Source organism: Mirounga leonina, unplaced genomic scaffold (genome assembly GCF_011800145.1).
Source record: "Mirounga leonina isolate KUSES-001 unplaced genomic scaffold, KU_Mleo_1.0 Mir_364, whole genome shotgun sequence".
Lineage (NCBI taxonomy): Eukaryota > Metazoa > Chordata > Mammalia > Carnivora > Phocidae > Mirounga > Mirounga leonina.
Genome location: NW_023270708.1, coordinates 1,086,813 through 1,113,124, shown reverse-complemented (window position 1 = coordinate 1,113,124; position 26,312 = coordinate 1,086,813). Strand labels below are relative to the sequence as shown.

The 26,312-nt window shown below is 34.9% G+C and overlaps 1 protein-coding gene and 1 pseudogene across 1 annotated transcript in view; one reads left to right on the top strand and one right to left on the bottom strand.

Moving 5' to 3' along the window:
* Positions 1-26,312, bottom strand: part of EFCAB13 (EF-hand calcium binding domain 13) — a 257,749-nt gene that overhangs the window by 144,498 nt on the left and 86,939 nt on the right. The window contains exons 21-28 of the mRNA XM_035030370.1: positions 24,615-24,758; positions 15,559-15,702; positions 15,156-15,224; positions 10,476-10,616; positions 5,128-5,199; positions 3,921-4,064; positions 3,009-3,080; positions 307-450 (exon numbers count right to left, since the gene is read on the bottom strand). Coding sequence (XP_034886261.1) covers positions 307-450; positions 3,009-3,080; positions 3,921-4,064; positions 5,128-5,199; positions 10,476-10,616; positions 15,156-15,224; positions 15,559-15,702; positions 24,615-24,758 — 930 coding nt within the window. The remainder of the gene's footprint in view (positions 1-306; positions 451-3,008; positions 3,081-3,920; positions 4,065-5,127; positions 5,200-10,475; positions 10,617-15,155; positions 15,225-15,558; positions 15,703-24,614; positions 24,759-26,312) is intronic.
* Positions 16,441-17,210, top strand: LOC118027185 (annotated as a pseudogene).

The window sequence follows — 26,312 nt, the reverse complement described above, 5'->3', positions numbered from 1 at the left end:
CACAGAGAATTATTTCATCTTCCCTGATTTACATAGTAGATGCTAAAAACATACATACAAATTACACTCTGACGGAATCAACACAGAATACTTGATGGGGTTTTTAAAATCTTATTAATCTTATTCAAAGATTTTTCTATCAAGATAAATTTATGATCTCAATAGAACTGCTCTGTTAGAGTGTTTTTTCCATTAGGATAATAAAGAAAAAAATTGTTGGGCAGCGATGAATGGAGGACAGGGAAGGGGAATGGAAAATTTACTGTCACTTTATTTGGAAAGCCAACTCATAGTTATTATATGTACCATCAACATCAAGCGTTTTCTCTAACATCTGGTATTCTTCCGGCTTTACAGAAATATTGAGGTCATCAAAAGCATCTTGCAAGTTGTTAATTTGAATTTTGTTGCAGTCCATCAGGTTAACAGTCTGGAGGGCAGTAGATAAATCTGAAAACACATGAGGATTCTGTAAGTCATATATCTCAACTAATATTATCTCTATGATTCCAAAATTAATAAGCCAAATATTCCTTTACTCCAGGCATATTTCCCTGAGATGTTCAGTTATTTTTGTCTTAATGTAAAAAAAAATTAGGATGACTGAGGTTTTTTTATTTAATTGAATAAAACTATCAGTTTTTTTAAAGTTAAAATAGGCCATTATTGCATCTCCTAGGGAAATGTTTAATTTTGTATCAGTGAGAGGGAATTTGGGGCTTATCTCTGTGTATATGAAACAGCCCAAATTTCAGAGTATAAAAATATTAGTCCTGAATTTTCTTCTACTTACATATTTTGCTGCTCCTTTCATTTTTTGCTTATTCGTCATAACTTTTACTCTATTATTAGAAGTCCCCCCAGAAGTATGGGAGGATTAAGGTTTTCAGGAATATATTGTGCCTGAAAGTGGAAGTGGCCTTTAGTTTTTAACCTAAAAGGTACAAGAACTAAATGCTACAAAATCTGTAGATGAAATATGAATTGAAGAGTTTCAAGATTAGAGGTAATAGATGTAAGGGTTTTTCTACAAAGAAAATAAAAATGTTGGAGGTTCTTTCAGGCTGAAGCACTCTGTATTCTTCCCAGGTCTTATCCAAACCTCTAGGAGTTTTCCCCTCTAAATGGGGTCCTTAGGATTAGAGCCATGCCTCTATTTATCAATGAGTTACACAAATCATCATACACTAAAGATCACTGTTTGGATTATAATCTCTAGTTTATCTGGGGGAATATTTAAAAGGAGGCAAAGTAGAGGCACACAAAGGAATTGCAGAGAAGAGCTGTACTTTTTAATAAGACATTATTAGACAAGAAATTTTCCAACAGATCTTAATTCATGAGGGCCTTTAATTTCTCCAATAAATTCCAGCAGACTTTTTGTAGAAATTACACTGATTCTAAAATTTACATGGCAATGGAAAAGACCTAGAATAGCCAAAACAACTTTTTTTAAAGTAGAACAAAGTATCTGGAGGACCGATACTACCTGAGTGCTTTCAATGTTTATTATCAAGCTACAGTAATCAGACAATGTGGTATCAGTGTAAAGACTGACAAAGATCAATGGAACAGAATAGAGAATCCAAGAAATATATATACAAATACATATGATTTTCTACAAAAGTACAAAGGAAATTCAGTATAGAAAATATAGAGAAAGTATAATCTTTTCAACAACCAACCGTGCTGGAACAAATGAATGTCCATATACAAAACAAAACGAAACAAAAAGGAACTTTGATCCATACTTTATTCTATATATAAAGATTAAAGCAAAATAGATCATACACCTAAAATGCAAAACCAAAACCCATAAAACTTTTAGAAGAAAACATACAATAAAACCTTTGTAACTTTGGAGGAGGCAAAGATTTCATACATGTGAAACCAAAAGCACAATACAAAAAAGAAAAAAATTGATTAATTAAACTTCATCAAAATTAAAATTAATGATCTTTTAAAGACACTTAAGAAAATGAAGAGACTCAGAAAATTTTGCTCAGTATAAGACTCAGAGAAAATATTTTGCTAAGTGTATTTCTGATAAAGGACAGGTACATACAGAAATACAAAAGCAAACAACCCAACTTTAAAAACGGGCAAAAGATCTGAACAGACACTTTACAAAGAAGATATACAAATGGCAAATAAGCACATGAGAAGATGTTCAACATCATTAGTCATTAAAGAAATGCAAATTAAAACCACAACGAGATACCACTCCACACTTACTAGAATGATTAAAATTAGAAAGACTGACTATACCAAGTATTGGCAAGGATTTGGAGGAATTGGAACTCTCATTCACTGCTGGTGGAAACGTAAATGTAAAATAGTGTGGTCACTTTGGAAACCAGTTTGCAGTTTCTTAAAAAGTTAAACATACACCTACCATATGAGCCAGCCAAGCTTTGGTAACTACTCAAGAGAAATGAAAGCTTATGTTCATACAATGACATACAAAATTGTTCATAGCAGTTTTATTTGTAATAGCTCCAAACTGGAAATAGCCTAATGTGTATCACCAGGTAATAGATAAACTGTGGTATATCAATAAAATGGAGTGCTATCCAGTCATAAATAAGAATGACTTACTGATACATGCTACATGGATGAATCTCAAAATAATTATGCTGAATGAAAACATCCAGCAAAAAAAGAATATATCCATTTTGTAAAATTCTGGTAAATGCAAATGAATCTATACTGACAAAAAGCAGACCAAGGGTTGCCTGAGGATGAGGAAGAGGATAGGAAATGGCAGGAGAGATTATAAAGGAGCATGAGGAAGTTTTGGGGGTGAGGGATGTGTTCATTACCTTGATCATGATGGTAGTTTTATAGGTGTGTGCATATATCAAAACTTACCAAACTGTGCACTTTAATTACAAAAATATACAGCTTTTGTATATCATTTATACCTCACAACACTGTTTAAAAATAATAACGACAAAAGGTAATGGAAACTATGACAAATATTTAAAATGAAATATTGATTGACCCACCTTGAAATTCAGGAGCTGGCTTATTTGTGTTCAAAGCCTCCAAAATTTGTTTGAGACTTACTTCACTATTTTCTAAAAAGTAAAGTATAAGGATTATAAAATGGCAAAGTGTCAATGTTTATAACCATTAAAATAACCATGACAGGAAATGGGGGGATGGGCAAATTTTGTTAATTTTTGAAAATTAGCTGGATAAAAACTAACCAATTTAAAATAGTTTTACCAAGAACCTGTTCCCTTAAAATGAGAAAAAATTTCTAATTATACTATTTGTCTTAATTAAATTTTGATGTATACATTTTACAAATATGATGCCAGATAAACAGAGGGTGCCTCTTCAAAATATTTCCAAGAGAAGGGGTGCCTGGGTGGTTCAGTCAGTTAAGCATCTGACTTTTTTTTTTTCTTTTTAAAGATTTTATTTATTTATTTGACAGAGAGAGACACAGCGAAAGAGGGAACACAAGCAGAGGGGGTGGGAGAGGGAGAAGCAGGCTTCCCGCGGAGCAGGGAGCCCTATGCGGGGCTCGATCCCAGGACCCTGGGATCATGACCTGAGCTGAAGGCAGACACTTAACCATCTGAGCCACCCAGGCGCACCAAGCATCTGACTCTTGATCTCAGCTCAGGTCTTGATCTCAGGGTCGTGAGTTCAAGCCTTGCACTGGGCTCCACACTAGGTGTGGAGCCTACGTAAAAATGAATGAATGAATGAATAAATAAATAAATAAATAAAATTTCCAAGAGAAAAATATTAATTTTTAATTAGTTCTCAGTATGCCTATGTTCTCATTATGTTTCTAAGACCTAGTTTATCTAAACTATGCATATGTAAAACAGATTTCCCAAGCTCACAGTAGAACTAGGACTTCATTAAGCTCAACATACATTGTTCTTTCAAAAAGGGCTCACCATCAATTGATGCTTGACCCAGAATCTCCTGGAATGTCTTGTTGCTTAATGGAATTCCTGCACTCAAGAGTTGGAAGCTCAGTTCATTTGCAGGCATCTTATCATTTCTGATCTTATCAAGAGTTGTAATCTCTTTAAATAAATCTGTAAATACATGAAGAATAGAGAACAAATGAGGAAGCTGGGGCAAAGCCCTTTCTTAGACTTAACACCCTGACCTGCAGAGAGTAGGTGTATTACAAAAGTTATTCTGAGTTAAAGGGCTTTCAAACATATCAATGGGCTTTGTTTTGAGAAGCCACTTAAACAACAAGCAAAATTTAACATACCCCTTGGCAGCTAAAAGTTGAACTTCTGCAAAATTTTTGTAAAAATTTGCTTTTATTTATTATTTCCCCTCAAAGGTAAAAACTACTACGTGCTCCAATCTTTCATAGACCGTAAGCATTTCAAGCACAGCTAGGTAATGGCTCTTAGAATGAGGTCAGCTAGCAGAAACAGAACGCAGGTAGTTGGAGAAAGAAAAATGAAAATATAAATCTGCTATAGCCTGAAAAACACGTAGTCACACCCTATCCTAAGATTAGAGCCTCTCTTACTTACCGCCTACCTAGTAGTTTTAGATGTGCTAGATCTTATTTTCTTTGTACTTTCTCTTACAATATTTCACTGTAGGTGAGATAAAGAAGCACGTGGAATTTATTAGAGGTGAGAGAAAATTGTATTAGATTCATGGGATACCTTACACTGAAGCATATACTGAGACAAACTGTTTGTTTTAAGGAAGCATATACTAGGAATGTAATTCTAAATAATTCATTATAGTCAAAGTACAGATTGAATATGATAAGGAATAAGAAAGCAGATTATAACATCGCAATAAAGCAAAGAAAACTTAAGGAAATAAAAGCACAGGGCAAAACAAACTATACTTTAGAAAAAGTAGAATATCACAGAATGATCTTAGAAATTTATCTTTACTTTTCATTCTTTTTTTTTTTTAAGATTTTATTTATTTGACAGAGAGATAGAGAGAGCACAAGCAGGGGGAGCAGCAGGCAGAGGGAGAGGGAGAAGCAGGCTCCCTGCTGAACAGAGAGCCCAATGCGGGGCTCGATCCCAGGACCCTGGGATCACGACCTGAGCCGAAGGCAGCCGCTTAACAACTGAGCCACCCAGGCGCCCCTCATTCTTTTACTATACTTACTGTTGAATGGTGTTGATGGTTTCGGTGAATTAGTGAAAACACCAATTATATCTTTTACAATCTTTTTATTTTCTGCAAAGTTAAATAAAATAGGGTTTAAATAGATTTCAACCTCATTAAGGCAGGGATCTGGTATTGCTTTAATATAATTTCATTCAGTTTTCAAACTTCTATGACTATAACGCAGAGTAAGAAAAACATTTAGATTGTGAACATGCGTGCTCACACACAAATACTCACACACACAGAAATAAATGTTTTATAAAACAATACTTACCCTTATCCTATGTGATGCATGCTGATATCTTCCAACAAATTCCACATTATTCCATTTCATTTTAAAATGCTATTCGGGACTTAGTAAATTTATTTCACAACCCAGTATTGTGACCCATGGTTTAAAAAAATTACACACAGGTTATATAGTACAAAAATATATACACACCTATAATGAGTATGAGAGAATGCATAGAGCCACTCCCTGCAGAGATGATTTATACAACAAAGACAGCAAAGGAAGAGAAAGAATTAAAAAAAAATTCCTTTGGAAGAAAGTTCTGTTTGGTGAGAAAAGAGAAATTCAACTTGTTTTTACTGTCACTACTCCCTATTTAACCCTGAAGTGAACAAGCAAAAACTATGCATAAAAGAAAATATATAAAATTATTAATCTTTCCAAGTAAGTAAAAACCCTTATAAAACCTAATAGCTGAATTTCAATTTCTTCTGAATTATCCAAACTATCACATAAATATTTCTTATTCTTTGGAGGACAGGGTTCAGGACATACTACCCCCAAAACATTGCAACCTAGCATATTGAATACTTTAAGCTGAAGAAATTTGAGAAATGGAAGGTGCAGTTAGGATTCAGAATTCCCCATCCTCCCTGAAACAGGTCATAAGACTCTCACGTGAGAGATTCCCTGCTATACCCACAGGAAAGGAGCATCCTTATCTCTGAAGACTGTGGGTTGGAGGGACACCCAGAGGAAACTTGTTAAATTTCCCCCAGTTTACCACCCTTAGCTCATATCATTTTGCCCTATCACATTTTCCACCATTTTCTACTTAACCACTTCTTTGGGTCTTCGTTTCCTTATGTATGCTCCCCTTTCATGTAAAGTTATATTAAATGTGTATGCTTTTCTCTTGTTAATCTGTCTTTTGTTACAGAGCTCTAGCTGAGAACCTAGAAGGGTAGAAGGAAAAGATTTTTTCCCCACTCCTACAGAAGCCTGCTTCAGGGATCACAGGCTCACAGACTGAATACAGCTGAGATTCAGTCATGTTCATTGTCTTAGGGAGTGTTAGGGTTTTCTTTTCATTTGAATTTAACTATCTTAATATAGGATATGTGCTCTCAAGTTACCCTACAGTCCACATCCCTTCCTTTTGTCTTATACCCAATTCATTTTATTAATTTGCATTATGTGCCTGGCTACTGCAGATATTTGAGTTAGCTGACTCCGGTCTGCTTCAAAAGTTACCCTTCTCTGGAAGCTTATTGTAATTTGTTTAAAGAGCAAATTGGAGCTATTGCACTGTACCTCTTGAAGTGGTGGATAATTTGACCCATCTTTCCTGTTCTTTTTTTTTTTTTTTTAAGATTTTATTTATTTATTTGTCAGAGAGAGAGAGAGCACAAATACAAGCAGGGAGAGCAGTAGGCAGAGCAGGCAGAGGGAGAAGCAGGTTCCCTGATGAGCAAGAAGCCTGATGAGGGACTCAATCCCAGGACTCTGAGACCATGACCTAAGTCGAAGGCAGACGCTTAATGACTGAGCCACCCAGGCGTCCCCCTTTCCTGTTCTAAGCAGTTAGTTTGGCCTTAAGTATTTCCTCATTCCTGAGATTTGTAGATTAAAAGTTTTTGTAGAGACTGCTTGTGCAGAAACCTAGAGTTGTTGAAGAAAATATACCAAATGCCTAAATAGAGAGGAAGAATTTCTCCTGAGGCAAAGAGAGAGAAAGAAAGAGAGAGAGGGAATGGGAGGGCTGAGGGAGAGAGAGAATGGAAGTCTGATGGGAAAGAATGAGAATTGCCCTGTGGGAGCACCCCTTTCCCATATCCCTTCCCCACAGATGCAGGATCACCACAGGCTCCATCCACTAGGTGTCAGTAGAAACACAATGCAAGGGAGTTTTAAAAGCTCTTCCTCTATCTCCTACATTATGGTATGACCTTGGAATGGGAGAGGGTGCCAGCAATGAACCAGCCTAGATATCTGGATCAACCCTCCTACTAAAAACAACTAAAAATTCTAAGTAAAATTATTGCTTTAAAATGACCTTAAATCCATCAATCTGCTGCCAAGAAAGTAAGAAACTTCCAGGCCAAACAAGTAATGGAAGGCTGTAACCCAGAAACACCGCAACAGTTTTTCACCCAGAGTATTTGCCAAAGACAAAACAAAAACAAAACAACATTGGATGAACTTTAGTTTGTATTTTCAAAGGTCAGACAAAGCCTAGGTTTCTCCCAAACTGGAGGGTTTATCCTCGACTTACAAAAATGTTTCTCTAGATTTTAATACCTAGAGAAAATATCAAGAATAAGAAAAAGTTCCTCCTTTATAGATAATTTGACTTTCCTCTCTAGCTACCTTTAAGATTTTCTTTCCTTCTGGTAGGCTGCAGTTTCATCATGATAAACCTATGTATGGATGGATTTCCTTTCATCCTATGTGGGATTCATTGGACTTCTTGAATTGGTAGGTTTAGGTCTTTCTCATTCTAGAAAATTCTCAGCTATAGTTCTCCAAATATTTTCTCTGCAACCATTCTGTCTCTTCTCCCCTGAATGGATATATATCATGTCTTTTCATTTTTTCTTTTTTTTAGCTTTACTGAGATATAATTCACATATAACATTATACTAATTATAATGTAAGTGTAAAGTATATAACATTGTAATCTGATATACATATATATTTCAAACCAATTACTGCAATAAGTAGCCTTTTCATTCTGCCTTCCTCTAAGCCTCTTTCTTGTATTCTATTTCTCTTTCTATGCTACATTTTGTATCATTTCTTCAAACTATTTTGCAGTTCATATTTCTTCACCTATGTTTAATCTGCTGACATTATTGTCCACTAATTAATTTTAATTGCTACTTTTTTAATTTCTAGAAGTCCTATTTCGTTCTTTCAAATTTTAGTTTCCCTCACATGGTTCCAAATTTATCTTTTTTTTTCTTCAGAAGAATAAGAATACAGGAAGAGTGAAATCAAAAGAATGGAAAATATATATATATCTAAAAAATATAGTTAATAGGGGCGCCTGGGTGGCTCAGATGGTTAAGCCTCTGCCTTCGGCTCAGGTCATGATCCCAGGGTCCTGGGATCGAGCCCCGCGTCGGGCTCTCTGCTCGGCGGGGAGCCTGCTTCTCCCTCTCCCACTCCCCCTGCTTGTGTTCCCTCTCTCGCTGTGTTTCTCTCTGTCAAATAAATAAATAACATCTTTAAAATTAAATTAAATTATTAAATTAAATTAAATTAAAAAAAATAAAAAATATAGTTAATAATACTGTATTGCATATTTGAAGATTGCTAAGAGAGCAAATCTTAAAATTTCTTAACACAAGAAAAAGTTTTTGTAACTATGTATGGTGATAGATATTAACTAGACTTATTATTGTGGTCATTTCATAATATATATATGAAATATATATTAAAATGTCACAAAATAAGCTTAAACAAATCGTGGAGAAGAAAATGATTAAGATAAAAACAAAAATTGAGGAAACAGTCAACAAACACACAATAGGATCAGAAAGCTGAGAATTAATTAAGAGTTATTAAAATTGACAAACCATTAGCATAGATGATCTAAAAAGAAAAAAGAACCAATATGAGGAATAAGATGGGAGCATTACCACAGATGCTGCAAATATTACAAAACTACTAAGCGCTTATTATTATTATTATATTTTTTAAGATTTTATTTATTTATTTGACAGAGAGAGACACAGAAAGAGAGGGAATACAAGCAGGGGGAGTGCGAGAGGGAGAAGCAGGGAGCCCGATGCGGGGCTCGATCCCAGGACCTGGAATCATGACCTGAGCCGAAGGCAGACGCTTAACGACTGAGCCACTCAGGCGCCCCCTAAGCGCTAATTATTAAAAACTTAATAGCACTATAGCGATAATTTTTCATATGAAAAGGACAACCTCTTTGAAAAAACAAACTTAGCAAAATTTGACTCAAGAATAAACAGAAGGGCGCCTGGGTGGCTCAGTTGGTTAAGCAACTGCCTTCAGCTCGGGTCATGATCCTGGAGTCCCGGGATCAAGTCCCATATCGGGCTCCCTGCTTGGCGGGGGGTCTGCTTCTCCCTCTCTCTTCCCTCTCGTGCTCTCTGTCTCTCATTCTCTCTCTCAAATAAATAAATAAAATCTTAAAAACAAAACAAAACAAAACAGAAAACCTAAGTAATCCTATGGCATGAAAGAAGATGAATGAGTAATCAAAAACCTACCCAAAAAGAATATCAAGGCTCAAACGACTGTGTTGGTGAATACCATGAGACATGAAAAGAATATGCAATTCCAATGTTACCCAAACTATGCCAAATTTAGAAAAAAGAGAAAATACTTTTCAAATTATGAGGATAATCTGACACTGAAGCCTGACAATAGTAGTATGAGAAAATACCAGGTTAGTCTTACTCACAGAGATGTAGAAATTGTAAACAAAGTATTAGAAAAATGAACCCAGCAATATATAAAAAGGATAATATATCATGACCAAAATGGGTTTTTCCAAAATTTTAAGTTTCATTTAATATTTAAAAATTCAATATAATTCACCACACTCATAGATTACAAGAAAAACTCCTATGAGCTATCTAAACAGATGCATAAAAATTGTTTGGGAAATTCATGATAAACCAAATAAATATAAATTCAATCCTTTAGCAAGAAAGGAATAGAAGGCTATTTCTTCAGTCTGGTGAACATCATTTATGAAAATACCACAGTAAATATTACATTTATTGGTGGAACTCTGTTTGTAAGAATTACCCTATCTCTGGAATCCAGGGTTGGGGAACTGGAAGGGCAGGGTTCTATCATATTTATTATTGTGACCATCATAATCTAATAAAGGAGTATCCGGTTTTGAAACATGGATAACAAGACTACTTGCTTCTATTCGTCTCCTCCAAATAAAGAATATCCATACACTTTCCAAAAAGGTTCTAACAGTTCACAGTGACCAATATATAAACATTATTTCTATAACAACCTTCCTAAGCATACAGTATTATTATTCTTAAAAAAAAATTAGCTTGTGTGAACATGTATACTCTAAACAGGAAACCTGTGAGGTAACTCAAGTACTTACTGTCTGTTGCACAGTTCAGTAACGCCTCAGGTTTTTCTTTACTTAAAAGTTTCTCCACGCTCTCCAAGGGAGATAAAAGGTCTTTAACTTCAACTTTCCCATCAAAGACACTATTAACAATGTTAGATGCATCTTCTATTTCTATATAGAGAAGTGACAAAACGTAAAGATATTTAGTTGGTCAGTCTATCCAGATAAGCACTTCACAACTTGATTTGGGTGAAATGTATTCATTTTCTTGAAAACACAGTCTTGAGGGTTTTGCCTCTCTGAAATATTCTCCAAACTGAGAGCTCCACATAATTTATAGGTTTAAATGCTTATATTAGAAAACAAGAAACACTGCTCCTCATCTAGCTCCCTGCTCAGCGGGGAGCCTGCTTCTCCCTCTCCCTCTGCTGCTCCCCCTGCTTGTGTGCTCTTACGCGCTCTCTCTCAAATAAATAAATAAAATCTTAAAAAAAAAAAAACAAGAAATACTGAAATATTTTACTATATTAGTTCAACTCATGAAGCTAAACAAAAACAACAAAATATCAAAATGATCCCAAAGAAAACAGTGCCATTATTGTGAGGGGGGAGGAAGCAGCCCTTTCTGTCTTCATCCAAATGTTTGGAAAGAATGACAGTGTTGTTGATAAGATGCCAATGATTTGGTGCTTTATTAGCTTAGTTTTATTATTCATTTATATATTTTAATCTCCTTTGTATCCAAGTTATGATGATCTTCTTTTTTACGTCCTATTTTTTTCCCCTTCATCATATTTCCTAAAGCATTCTCTATTAATCTTTTGAAAGAACAAAGTTTTGGTTACATGAATAATTTCTTTTGTGTGTGTGTGTTCTATTTCACTAACTTCTACCTTCAACTTTATTAGCTCCTGACTAGTACTTTTTGGGGGGATTGTTTTTGCTGTTTTGTTATGTTGCTGGTAAGCTTCATGAGTTGAACATTTAAGAAAAATTATTTTCAATGTTTCTTTTCTCTTTTTTTATTATGTTCATTTAGCCAGCATATAGTACATCATTAGTTTCTGATGTAGTGTTCAACGATTCAATAGTTGCATATAACACCCAGTGCTCATCACAACACGTGCCCTCCTTAATACCCATCACCCGGTTGCCTCATCCCCCCACCCCCTCCTCTCTGTAACCCTCAGTTTGTTTCTCGGAGTCCAGAGTTTCTCATGGTTTGTCTTTCTTGTTTTCTAATAAAAGCATTTAATACTATAAAATATCCTGTAAGATTGTTTTGGCCACAGTTTACATTATTTTGATATGTAGTGCTTTCAATGTCATCATTTCTAAAAATTCTTACTTTCAGGTTTCTTTTATTCTTCAACCAAAAAATTACTTAGAAGACCATTTGTTTTTAGTCTTAAAAGCAACATTTTTCTATATTCTCATTCCAAATTCTTTTAATTTCCAAATTAAAAGTAACATTGCAAATTCTTTTAACTTCCAAATTAAAAGTAATTTTAATGTTACTACATTATGGTCAGACTATGTGTTCTGAACAACTTCTGATTTTTAGAATGCATTGAAATTTTTCTTTGTGACTTAAATACATCATCTATTTTTGTGATTGTTCCATAAGCATTTGAAAAGAATGTGTATTCTAAGTTTTTAGGATACAAAGTATTATATAATCTGTTTCTTAAGTCAAGTTTATTAATATTGTCATTTCAATCTCAATCTCTTTCTCAATTTCTTTCAATTAATCTCTCATCTTTCTATTTAGAATTATGTGAGAAACAAGACAGAGGATCATAGGGGAAGGGAGGGAAAAATGAAACAAGACAAAACCGGAGAGGGAGACAAACCATAAGAGACTCTTAATCTCAGGAAACAAACTGAGGGTTGCTGGAGTGGAGGGGGGTGGGAGGGATGGGGTGGCTGGGTGAGGGACACTGGGGAGGGTATGTGCTATGGGGAGTGCTGTGAATTGTGTAAGACTGACGAATCACAGACCTGTACCCCTGAAAAAAAATACATTATGTTAATTTAAAAATAAAATAAAAATAAATAAATAAATAATAGAATTATGTGCTCACCTGAAAAAATATATAAATACAGTGTTATGGGCATTAGTAGAAATCTAATTTACATAAAGCATTGTGTGCTATGCATTTATTCTATTTTTTCCTTTCTTCATGGAACCATATTATTATTGAGGTCTCTCTCTGGTGCAAATATAAATCTAGTTATTGTTATGATGTGTGATATATATGGACCATGTTTTAGTCAACCATTTCCCTAATGATGGACACCTATGTTGCTTTCATTTCTATCCTCCCATAGTATTGCAGGGAGCACCCTTGTACATGTCTCTACAAGAAACTTCTCTGGGCTATTAATCTAAAAACAGAATTACTGGGCCATAAGAAACATGCATACTTATTTGACAAGTACTGCTAGGTTGCAATCTGGAATGCTGTATCATTTTACCTACTCACCAGCAATTTGTGAGTATTTCCAATTCTCTTCATATACATATTTAGCTATTTGGGTTTCACCTCCTGTACTGACTTCTTAGATCCTTACTTATTTTTTCAATTGATTTTTTTTCTTTCTACTGCTGATTTGTGGAATTTCCTTATATTTTGAGATATTAATCTTTTGTTAATTATCTTGTGATTGTCTTCTTATAGTCTGTTATATATTTTAGAGTCCTTCATTTACCAGAAATCCTTAATTTTGATGTAATTACATCCTTTTTCACCCTATGGTTGTGCTTTGGGAGAGTAGTATTTTTATTTATTTATTTTTTATTTATTTTTTTTATTTTTTTTTAAGATTTTATTTATTTGCGAGAGAGAGAATGAGAGACAGAGAGCATGAGAGGGAGGAGGGTCAGAGGGAGAAGCAGACTCCCTGCTGAGCAGGGAGCCTGATGCGGGGCTCGATCCTGGGACTCCGGGATCATGACCTGAGCCGAAGGCAGTTGCTTAACCAACTGAGCCACCCAGGCGCCCCATGGGGGAGTAGTATTTTTAAGAAGGCATCCATGACCATAAGGCACAATATTTTTTCTTACATTTTCTTCTATCAGCTGTATAGTTTTACCTTTGAGATCCATTTTCATATACATTTGATTCTTGAAAGTTATTTCTGTATACGGTATGAAGTAGGGATTCTACTCTGTTTTCTCCCACATAGTAAGCCAATTTTCTCAAATTATATACTAAATATCTTTTCCCCCACTGACTAATGATGTCATCTCAATCACATTCCAAGTTCCCATTAATAGGAGTCTCTGTTGGTCTATATTATGATGCATTGGTCTATTTGTAACACTATATTAAAGTAGCATTATAATATGTAATAATATCTGATAAAGTAAGTTCCTCTTCATTATTTTTTTTTTTTTTAAAGATTTTATTTATTTATTTGACAGAGACACAGCGAGAGAGGGAACACAAGCAGGGGGAGTTGGAGAGGGAGAAGCAGGCTTCCCGCGGAGCAGGGAGCCCGATGCGGGGCTCGATCCCAGGATCCTGGGATCATGACCTGAGCCGAAGGCAGACGCTTAACGACTGAGCCACCCAGGCGCCCCCCTCTTCATTATTTTTTCAAAAGGGTCTTAGCTATTCATAGACCTATAATCTTCCAAAAAAAAATAAAATTATTTTGTCAAGGTTCCCACCTATCCTGAGATAGTGAGTGAAAATGCATTCAAAGTGCAGATTAATTTAGAGAGAATCCACTGATTTTAATACTCTTTAAAACCCCAGTGTGAGGACTATAATTCTCAATCTCAATGTCTGTGGTCCAAGGCTGTTTTAGTATCTCCATGATAGAACTGTGACTGAAAAAGTTAACCATTTAGCTAAAGTTTTTGACAAAGAACTAGAGAGTAAATGTAAAAATAATAATAATAATAAAATGAGGAAATAAGAAAGAACAGAAGAGGGCAAAAGTCACTAGAGGTGATTAAAAAACCCAAATCTGATTACTTTGATAATAAAATGGATAAACCTGTCAGCAGTGATAAAGAAAAAAGAGAGAACGGAGCAATAAAACACACGAAAAGGAAGAAATAGAGGTAACAGAGATTTTTAAAGTAATTCAAGGGGCGCATGGGTAGCTCCGTCGGTTAAGTGTCCAACTCTTGATTTTGGCTCAGGTCATGATCTCAGGGTCATGGGATGGAGCCCCGAGTGGGGCTCCACGCTCAGTGGGGAGTCTGCTTCAAAGATTCACTTCCTCTCCCCCTCCCCTCACTCTCTCTCTCTCAAATAAATAAATCTTTCTAAAAAAGTATATGAAAATTTTGTGTTCATATGTTTGAAAACCTAGACTTTAAAAAATATACTAATCAACTATGTTTAAATGAGAAAATGGGGGAAAAAGGGGCTTGGTAGAGTATATATAAAATATATATAATTTAGGGACTCCTGGGTGGCTCAGTCAGTTAAGCATCTGCCTTCGGCTCAGGTCATGATCCCAGGGTACTGGGATCAAGTCTCGCATGGGGCTCCTTGCTCAGCGGGGAGCCTGCTTCTCCCTCTACCTGCTACTCCCCCTGCTTGTGCTCTCTCTCTCTTTCTAATAAATAAATAAATTAAATATTTAAAAAATATATATATATATATAATTTATACACACACATACCTATATATACACCAACCAAAAAAAAATGAAGTTTCTGTTCATATTCATTTCAAATTCCATACTTACTTTGGCACTCGATAAATTCATCACTGTTGTTCAATGCTCTGATAAAATCCTTAAAATTCACCACTTCATCTTTTTTTTAAAAAAAAGAGAGAAAGAATTTAGATATTCTTGTAAAGAAGACTATTTGATGTTATAAAACCAGAGCTATAAACACAAAAATAACAGAGAGGACTGGCAATCCTACTGTGATGTACATGATATGCAGATTAGACCTGAAATAAAGCTGTCGGAGATATACTCTGAAAATCAATTCCTTCAATATAAACCCATCAATCAAAAGAAAAGAAAATACATTTTTAATTTTCTTTTAAAAGATATAAAGGGGATATATCTTCTTAGGTATATAGGGTGAAACTTCTGAAATACTCAAGCTTTGCTATTTTAAATTAAAATAATTACTCACCAATAGGATTAGTATTATCCAAAGCCTCCTTTATTTTATCATCTGTTAGATAGATTCTGATGACATTTAAATTTTGCTGAAGGTCATGAATGGCTGTAATTTCATTTTTGTGAATGGTGATGTTGTAAAATTGACTTTTATCTCCTGAGAAGAGATAATCACCTCCAATTAGAGAGGACTTTTCATGTTTCTCCTTTATGTTTTAAAGATAAGTGGGAAAAATTATTCCAATATATAAAATTATACTTAAAAGACAGTATTTGTATTTATCTATGGACTGCTCTGTTCCTAAAATAATTTAAAATAGGCGACAATACTCACATGTGGAATTTAAGAAACAAAACAGAGGAGCATAGGGGAAGGGAGGGAAAAATAAAACAAGATAAAATCAGAGATGAAGACATACCATAAGAGACTCTTAATCATAGGAAACAAACTGAGGGTTGCTGGAGGGGAAGGGGGCAGGGGATGGGGTAACCAGGTGATGGACATTAAGGAGGGCACGTGATGTAATGAGCACTGGGTATTCTTTTTTTTCTTATAAATTATTTGCTTCAGGCGTATAGGTCTGTGATTCATCAGTCCTACACAATTCACAGCGCTCACCATAGCACATACCCTCCCCAATGTCCATCACCCAGCCACCACGTGTGTATATATTTATACACACACACACACCACATCTTCTTTATCCATTCATCTGTCGATGGACATCTTGGCTCTTTCCACAGTTTGGCTATTGTGGACATTGCTGCTATAAACATTGGGGTGCAGGTGCCCCTTCAGATCACTACATTTGTATCTTTGGGGTAAATACCCTTCTCTAAGACTGATGAATCAGCTCTTTCTGCCGCCATCTTGGTTCTGCGTTCCCCTCACAAAATGCCTGGTAAAGCCACAGAAACTGTTCCTGTTACAGAACAGGAGTTGCCACAGCCCCAGGCTGAGACAGGGTCTGGACCAGAATCTGACAGTGATGATGACTCATTACCAGAGCTTGAGGAACAGGATTCCACACAGGCAACCACATAACAAGCCCAGCTGGCAGCAGCCGCTGAAATCAATGAAGAACCAGTCAGTAAAGCAAAACAGAGCTGGAGTGAAAAGAAGGTACAGAAGGCTATGTCCAAACTGGGTCTTCGACAGGTTACAGGGGTTACAAGAGTCACTATTTGGAAATCTGAGAATATCCTCTTTGTCATTACAAAACCAGATGTCTACAAGAGCCCAGCTTCAGATACCTACGTAGTTTTGGGGGAAGCCACGATCGAGGATTTATCTCAGCAAGCACAACTAGCAGCTGCTGAGAAATTCAAAGTTCAAGGTGAAGCTGTCTCAAACATTCAAGAAAACACACAGACTCCAACTATGCAAGAGGAGAGGGAAGAGGAAGAGGTTGATGAAACCGGTGAAGAGGGTAAGGACATAGAACTGGTCATGTCACAAGCAAATGCGTCCAGAGCAAAGGCAGTCCGAGCCCTGAAGAACAACTGTAATGATATTGTAAATGCTATTATGGAATTAACAATGTAACCATCTGAAAACGAGGACTTTTTTTGGTGTTTCAAAAGAATAACTGCAGCTTGTTTTGAAATTTGTACTGTTTCTATCATTAATAAAGTTATGGCTTCTTGTTGGATGAAAAAAAAAAACCTCATGAATCACTGACCTCTACCTCTGAAACTAATAATATATTATATATTAATTAATTGAATTTAAATTTTAAAAAAAGAAACCCCCCCAAAAAAGAGAGATATAATAGATAAACACTAAACAAAAGAGAGCAGTGTAGCTACACAAATATGACAAAGTAGACCTTATGTGAAGAGGAATTTTTAGAGATAAAGAGAAACATTTCATAATGATGTTTTAGATGGACATAACAATTCTAAATTTGTATGTACTTAGTGACAGTCTGAAAAACATGTATTACAAAACTGAAAGAACTAAACAGAGAGATGGATATTATAATGTGAAATATGTAAGTGCACCAAGAATAATTATTTTCATATATTGCCTATGGATGATTTGATAAACTTTCTGTAAAATAATTTAGCAATATCAATTAAAAGCTTTATTTTAAATAAAATAAGATAGGTGACAGTATAAATGTAAGTAAGGAAATTGGGGGAAAGGAACAAAGGAGCAACAAAAATAAGACAAAAGAGAGCAATAGACAAAGTACATTACATAAGGTCATATATATAAATTTTGCAATACCAAATGTGTACATCTAACAAGAGCTTTCTTGTAAGCAAAAACTTAAAGAATTAAAGGTAGGAATAGATGAGCCCACAATCAGAGCTGCAGATTTGAACACCTTGCACTTAGTAATTAATAGAACAAGTAGAATAAACATCAGTAAGGATTAGAATATTCAACCAAACTAGCAAAAAATCTAACCTAATGGATATTTATAGAACACTACCCAACAACTACAGAATATACATTCTTTCAAGTGCACATGGAATATTCACCTAGATAGACCACATGCTAGTCTTTAAAACAAATCTAATCAATTTAAAAGCTTTTAAATTGTGCAAAATAAATTCTCTGACAAAGGTTATTAAATTAGAAACCAGTAACAAGAAGATACCTAGAAATTGTCCAAATATTTGGAAATTAAATAGTACATTTCTAAACAGCTCATATTTCAAAAAGCTATCACAAGGTAAATTAGAAAATATTTTAAATAAGTTATGATCAAAGCATAACATATAAAATTTTGTGAGATGCAGTAAAAGTGCTCAGAGGGAAATCTGTAGCTTTAAATGTTGGAAAGGCATAAAATCAGTGGTATAAAAAGTACTGGTATTAAATTTTTTTTTTAAAATTCCTTTTTATAGTTGTACAATATAGAAGCTATAGTTTATTTAACTAATCTCCAATGTTTACACTTTAAGTATTTTCCATAATTTTGCAATTTCAAATAATTCTGTAATGAATAACCTTATGCATCTGTATTTTCACATTGGTGCAGGGTATCTTCAGGGAAAATTCCTAGAAGTGGAATTGCTGAGTCAAAAGATAAATGCATGTATAGTTTTGTTAGACATTGCCAAATTCCCTCCAGAAGAATGGTAGTATTTTACATGCTCATGAGTTATAGATAAATGCCTTTTTCTCTACAACCTGACAAACAGAATATGTTGTCAAGGTTTTCAATTTTTGTCAGTCTAATGGGTGAGAAATTGCATCTCTATTTTAGTTTGCATATTTCTTTTTTTTTGCATATTTCTTATTATAAGTAAAATCAAACATCTCTTAATATGTTCATGGGCCATTTTATATCTTTTTTATGATTTGTATATCCATGACTTTTGCCCGCTTTTCTATATTTCTTCTGTGATATATATTGCAAATAGTTTCTCCCATTTTGTTATTTGTTCTTTGACTTTACCTATGCTATTGTATTAATAGACAAAATTTGGGGTTTTTAAAATGTTTTCAAAGACCGATGTCAGAGAGCTTACTGCCTATGCTTTCTTCTAGAAGTTTTGTGGTTTCAGGGCTTATATGCAAGTCTTTAATCCATTTTGAGCTAATTTTTGTGCATGGTCTAAGATAGCAGTCCAGTTTCATTCTTTTGCATACAGCTGTCCAGTTTTCCCAGCACCACTTATCAAAGAGTCTGTCGTTTCCAATTGTATATTCTTGGCTGCTCTGTCATGAACACATTGACCAAATATGCAAGGGCTTATTTCTGCACTCTCTGTTCTGTTCCATTGATCTATGTGTCTGTTTTTATGCCAGTACCATACAGTTTTTATTACTATGGCTTTGTAATAAAGTTTGAAATCAGAAAGTAGGGTGGCTCTAGCTTTGTTCTTTCTCAAGATTGCTTTGGCTATTCAGGGTCTTCTGTGGTTCCATACAAATTTTAGGATTATTTGTTCTAGGTCTGTGAAAAATGCCACTGGAATTTTGATAGGGATTACAATGAGTGTGTAGATTGCTTTGGGTAGTATGGATATTTTAACAATATTTGTCTTTCCAATCCCTGAGCATGGAATATCTTTCCATTTGTTTGTGTCATCTTCAATTTCTTTTGTCAGTGTCTTATAGTTTTCAGTGTACAGGTCTTTCACCTCCTTGGTTAAATTTTTTATTCTTTTTGGTGCAATTATAATGGGATAGCTTTCTTAATATCTTTTTCTGATAGTTTATTAGTGAATAGAATGCAACTGGTTTTTCTATATTGATTTTATATTTTACAACTTTATGGAATTTGTTTATTAGTTCTAAGTTTTTTTGTTAGGACCTTTAGTTTTCTATATATAATGTCTTATTATCTGCAAATAGTAACCATTTTACTTCTTTCTTTCCAATTTGGATGCCTTTTATTTCTTTTTTTTGTCTAATTGTCCTCAGTAGGACTTCTAATATTATGAATAAAAGCTGAATAAAAGTGGTGAGAAAAATTACAGCATAGGGAATATAGTCAATAATACTGTAATACCATTTTGTGGTGACAGATGGTAACTACACTTCCCATGGGTAGAACTAAGTAATACACAGAATTGTTGAATCACTATGATGTACACCTGAAACTAATACAACATTGCATGTTAACTGTACTTCAATAAATAAAACAAATTTAAAAAGTGACAAGAATGGGCATCCTTGTCTTGTTCCTGATCTTAGAAGAAAAGCTTTCAGTTTTTCACCATTGAGTATGATGTTAGCTGCGGCCTTGTCATATATGGCCTTCATTATGTTGATGTATGTTCTCTCTATACCCACTTTGTTGAGAGTTTTTATCATAAATGGATGTTATCTATCATAAAATCATATTTGGCAGTTTCTATCAATTTAAATATACACTTACCATATATCCCAGAAATCCTACTTCTTGGTATTCAACTAAGAGATATGAAAATATATGTACACACAAAAACCTGTACATAAATGTTTATTTACTTATTTTTTTTTACAGAGACACAACGAGAGAGGGAACACAAGCAGGGGGAGGGGAGAGGGAGAAGCAGGCTTCCCGCCAAGCAGGGAGCCTGATGCAGGGCTCGATCCCAGGACCCTGGGATCATGACCTGAGCCGAAGGCAGATGCTTAACGACTGAGCCACCCAGGCACCCCTGTACATAAATGTTTAGAAGCTTCATTCATAATCACCAAAACCCAGAAACAATTCAATAGTCTATCAATTGGTAAATGGATAAATTGTACATTCATATAATGGAATAATACTCATCAATAAAATTAAACAAATTACATGCAAAAGGTTAATGAATATAAAGTATAATATGCTATGTGAAAGAAGCCAGACTCAAATGAGCTTCTTATGTTATGATTTCATTTATGTGACATTCTAGAAAAGGCAAAACTTTAGAGTCAAAGAACAGATCTGTGGTTACCAGGAATGAGGGTTAGGGGAGGCGATGGACTATAAAAAGACATAAAGGAATGTCTGGGGTGATAAATTCTATGTGCTATTTAGTAATGGTTACATGACATTATTTTCAAGAATTCAAAGAACAGTATACCTAAAAACAGGTGATTTTACTATATATAAGTTACAGTGTAATAAACATAAATTTGCCCTAAAACAATGTAGTCAAGAGAGTGGCTGAGGATACATTAAAAACAAAAAAAGATAGGCATAAAATCCACTTTGCTAGGTTTGTCAAAAGTTCTAAAAATTATTTTCTAATCATTTATAATTTTCCAATAAATTTAGGTCAGGTATACCTAGAGAATAATCTCAGAGAATAATATATAATCTAGTAATTTTCTAGCACTACTAGAGTAAAACTACCCACAATTCTGAGTTTGGGGAAAGCTGAGCAGTCTTTGCCATATAATCTGGACAAAAATTATATAACCCAATATTGTATTGTTTTATCTTCATATTGTTTCTTACTCACCTGTGTTTTAACTATCTGTTCCTGTGTTGTCTTACCATGAAAACCACTGCCTGTCCTTCCAGATATAGGCAGTGGATACATATTAAGTAAAACTCACCTGCGACTTTAGGAATTCTCAATGTATTACAGAACTTAGTTAAAAATTCTTGAATGGTAATCTTGCCATTTTCTGTAATGCAAAGTAAAGTTTGGCTGAAAGAGTTACTGATTCTGAATTAATATGTCAGAAGCTAATAGTCAAATTATAATAAAAGTGAAAAGCCTAGGAGTCAGCCTATACTATTCCTTCTTCCTTAACTTCTGCATACATATGATTACCAATTTCCATTTAATTACTTCCAGATACTTCTTGAATGTATCACTATGCTAGTAAATGCCTGTGCTATTCCAACAGCATCGTTAAAACTCTATGCCATTAGTCTCATTTCTCTACATTTATTTTCTGCAGTGCAGCAAGAGAGGTCTTTATCTTTAAAAAAAAAATCTGGTTACTCCTCTGAATAAAACCCTTCAGTAGCTCCTACTTGCCCCAAAACTACAAAAAAAAACCAAAAACAAACAAACAAAAAAACACATCATGGGTAGGGTAAGAGGCTATAGACCAATATTCCTTACAAATGTGTTAAAGTCTAAGTAAAATACTAGAAAGTAGGATTTAGCAGTATATCTAGAAATTAAAGTTCTAGATACTTTCAAGACATACATTCTCATGGAGAGCAACAGGCTTTCAAGGAGGAAAACCAGTTCTTAGAGGAGGAGAAAAAAACTTAGCTATTACAATGGTTTGTGGCCACAGTACATCAGCAAATATTTATCTGTGGTGTTAAATGTTCATGGGCTGTGGGGTGGTAAAAAAGAACAAAAATGTCCAGAGTCCAGAAATAAACCCCCACATATACTCAACCAATATATAACAAGGGAGCCAAGAACATTTAATGGAGACAGGATAGTCTCTTCAATAAATGGTGTTGGGAAACTGGATAACTATATCCAGAAAAATGAAATTAGGGCTCCATCTTATACCACTCACAAAAAAGTTACCTCAAAATAGATTAAAGACTGTAAGATCTGATATTGTAAAATTCCTAGAAGAAAACATAAGGAAGCAGCTTTCAGACACCGGTCTTGGCAATGATTTTTTGGACATGACACCAAAAGCACAAACAACAAAAGCAAAAATCAACAAGTGGGACTACATCCAACTTAAAAGCTTTTGTACAGAAAACAAAATCAGCAAAATGAAAAGACAACCTACAGAGTGAGAGAAAATATTTGCAAACCATATATCTGATAAATAGTATCCAAAACATATAATTCACACCGCTCAATAACAAACAAGCAAGCAAACAAAATGATGAAAAAAATGGGCAGAGTAACTGAACAGACATTTTTTTCCAAAGAAGACATCCCAATGGCCAACAGGTACATGAAAAGGTGTTTGACATCACTAATCATCAGGGAAATGCAAATCAAAACCACAATGAGATATCATTCACACCTGTTAGAGTGGCCATCATCAAGAATACAAGAGATGAAGGTTTGCATGGATGTGGAGAAAGGGAACCCTCATACACTGTTGATGGCAATGGAAATTGATGCAGCCACTATGGATAACAGTATGGAGGCTTGCCCCAAAATTAAAAATAGAACTACCATATGATCCATCAATCCCCCTTATGGGTATATATGTAAAGGAAATGAAAAAAGATCTTTAAGAGATATCTACACTCCCATGTATTTTGTAGCATTATTCACAAAAGCCAAGATATGGAAACAACCTAAGTGTCCATCACAGATGAATAAACAGATGTAGCATATATATATATACAACGGAATATTATTCCACCATGAGAAAGAAGGAAATTCTGCCATTTGCAATAACATGGATAGGTCTCGAGGGCATTATGCTTAGAGGAGATAAGCCAGACAAGGACAAATACTGTATATATCACCAATATGTGGAATCTAAAAAAAGCCAGTCTCATAGAAACAGAGTAGAATGGTAGTTACCAGCAACTTGGGGAGTGCGGTGAGTTGGGGAGATGTTGTTAAAGGTACAAATTTGCAGTTAGAAGATGAGTAAGTTCTGGAAATTTAATGCTGTGCTGACCTAATACTGTATTATATACTTGAAAGTTTGCTAAGAGACTAGACCTTAAATGTTCTCACCACAAAAAAGAAATTATAATTATGTGATGTGATAGAGGTGTTAGCTAGCACTATGGTGATAATCATAGTGCAATATATATGTATCAAATCAACACAATGTACACCCTAAACTTACAAAATATTCTATGTCCATTGTATCTCAATTTTACAAAAAGGAAAAGAAAAATTCTGTGGAGACTGAGTGAAAAAAAAAGCTCCAAATCACTAATACCGAGAATGAAAGTGAAGATATTATTACAGATCAGGCAGACATCAAAAAAGATAAAAAGTGAGGTCAAGGACAACTTTATCCAATAAATTTGAAAAGTCAGATGAAATGGACAAATTCCTATAAAAATAGAGCCTGCCAATATTAACAAGAAAATATAATGTTTTCTTTGTAATCCCAATTTAAGAAATTAAATCAATAATCCAGAACTTTCCCATAAATAAATCTCTAGGCCCATTAGGCTTCACCTGTGGGTTCTACTTAACATCTGAGGAATCTCTTAACAGAGAGTAGAAAAATAAAGACTACTCTCCATCTCTTTTGAAAATATAGCAAAGATAATATTCAACAGTATCAGTCATTAAAATAATGAAATTATTTTGTACATTTATAAATATCTGCTTCCCTGAGCCAACACCATGTGCAATACCCCCAGAGGTATTCCTGGATATCAGCATAGTTTACCTTCCAAAGGGCTGACACCTGGCGAAGGGCTTCAAGGACTCTGTTGTATTCTGTGCATGGCATTCTGATTGAGTACTACCCATGCCAGTCAGTTCAAAGTAACCTCATCTCCCAAGTACTGCCACCTACAGGTATAAAGTAGGCCCTGACTTACCCCTCCATTTGGTTTCACAGGGCTCAGGCTTGGCACACCAGGGCAGCACTGATGTTCCCCAGTCATGCCCCTGCAGCTCCCACAGGATGCCTTCCATTGCTGTGTATCCCATCCATACATCTCCCACCCCCACTGGTAGGAGATGCATTTATAACACAGATGCATTCAAACTACTCACCAGGTTCAGGTTCATGTCTTAACATTTCATTAAGTAAAACATTAGCTGCATAAAAGTCATTGTTCATCAATAATGCTTTGAGTTCAGAGGCATCAATTAGATCATTCTGGAGAATTTGGGTAGTAGCTAAGAGTAGCTGTGTAGCTGCAAAAAAAGAGCAAAAACAAATATTTCAACAGCAGAAATAAGAGTATATTATTCACTTTCACTTAAAAAGCTTGGGTTGCATAACAGAATTTTATTTTGTTTTATTTTTTTAAAGATTTTATTTGAGAGAGAGAGAGAGAGTGTGTGCGAGAGAGCGCATGCACAAGAGAGCTCGAGCAGGGAGGAGGGGTGAGGCAAAGGGAGAGGGAGAAGCAGGCTCCCCACTGAGCAGGGATCCCAATGCAGGGCTTGATCCCAGGACCCCGGGATCATCACCCGAGCTGAAGGCAGATGCCCAACTGACTGAGTCACCCAGTGCCCCAGCATAAAAGAATTTTACATGAAACTACTAGTATAGTTTTGAAAACCATTATGTATTATAATAGCTAGCAGTTACTGAAAACTTACTAAGTGCTACAGACTGTTTTAAATACTTCTACTTTACATATTTAAGCCTTATTACAATTCCAAGATAGGCATTATTATCCCTATTTTTCAGATGAAGAAACTGAGGTTAAGTGATTTACTAAAGAATATATTGGTAGTAAGTGGCAGGGCCAGGATTCAAGTCCAGGCACCATAGTTCCAAAATCCATGCTCTTAACTAATGTGCCTTTCAAGTTGACATATGTAAGTAAGTGGTCAACCTTTCTGCCTTTGGCTACATAATACTTCATATGTGGCCTCTGAAATAACTGTGAAGCATTTCAAATGAGTTTATATCAAAATTTGCATTATTTCACTTAAAGTTATGTTACAGAGACAAAACAGACAAGAAGCAGCAGCAGCTGCTGTTGCTGCTACAAGTCATACTCTTTGTATTTGTCTTATAGCCCCACAAACCCTGACAGCTTTGGTTGCTTTCCAATGCCTTCAAACAGTTGTGGTTGTTGATGCTGTTTAATTTAGGCCAGATATTACTAGTTATTCTCAGCAGGAGGGTTGGTTTGATATAAGCTACTCCATCATAGCCCAGAAGTAGAACCAGGTGGATCAAGCTTACACGTAATTCTGACGCCCTGCTCTGGTTAAAGATTATTGCTTACGTTATTACTTTACCATAAAGCTGTAGTAATCATGACCATGTGGTACTGGCATAAGAATAAATAAAAATCAATGGAATGGAATTGAGAGTCGAGAAATAAATCATACACTTACGATCAATTGATTTTTGACAAGGATGCCAAAACCCTTTAATGGGGAAAGTATAATCTTGTCAACAAATGATGCTGGGATAAAATATCTGCATACAAAAGAATTAAAGTGGACTCCCATCTCACACTACATACAAACATTAACTCGAATCAAAGATTGAAATTAAAAGGCTAAAACTGTAAAACTCTTAAAAGAAAACAGTATAAATCTTCATGATCTTGGATTATCTTTAGATGTGACATCAAAAGAAGTGACAAAAGAAAATATAAATTGGATTTCACCCAACTTAAAAACTTCTGTGCTGAAATCAGTTGGCATTTCTATACACCAACAACAAGACAGAAAAAAGAGAAATTAAGGAGTCGATCCCATTTACAACTGCACCCAAAACCATAA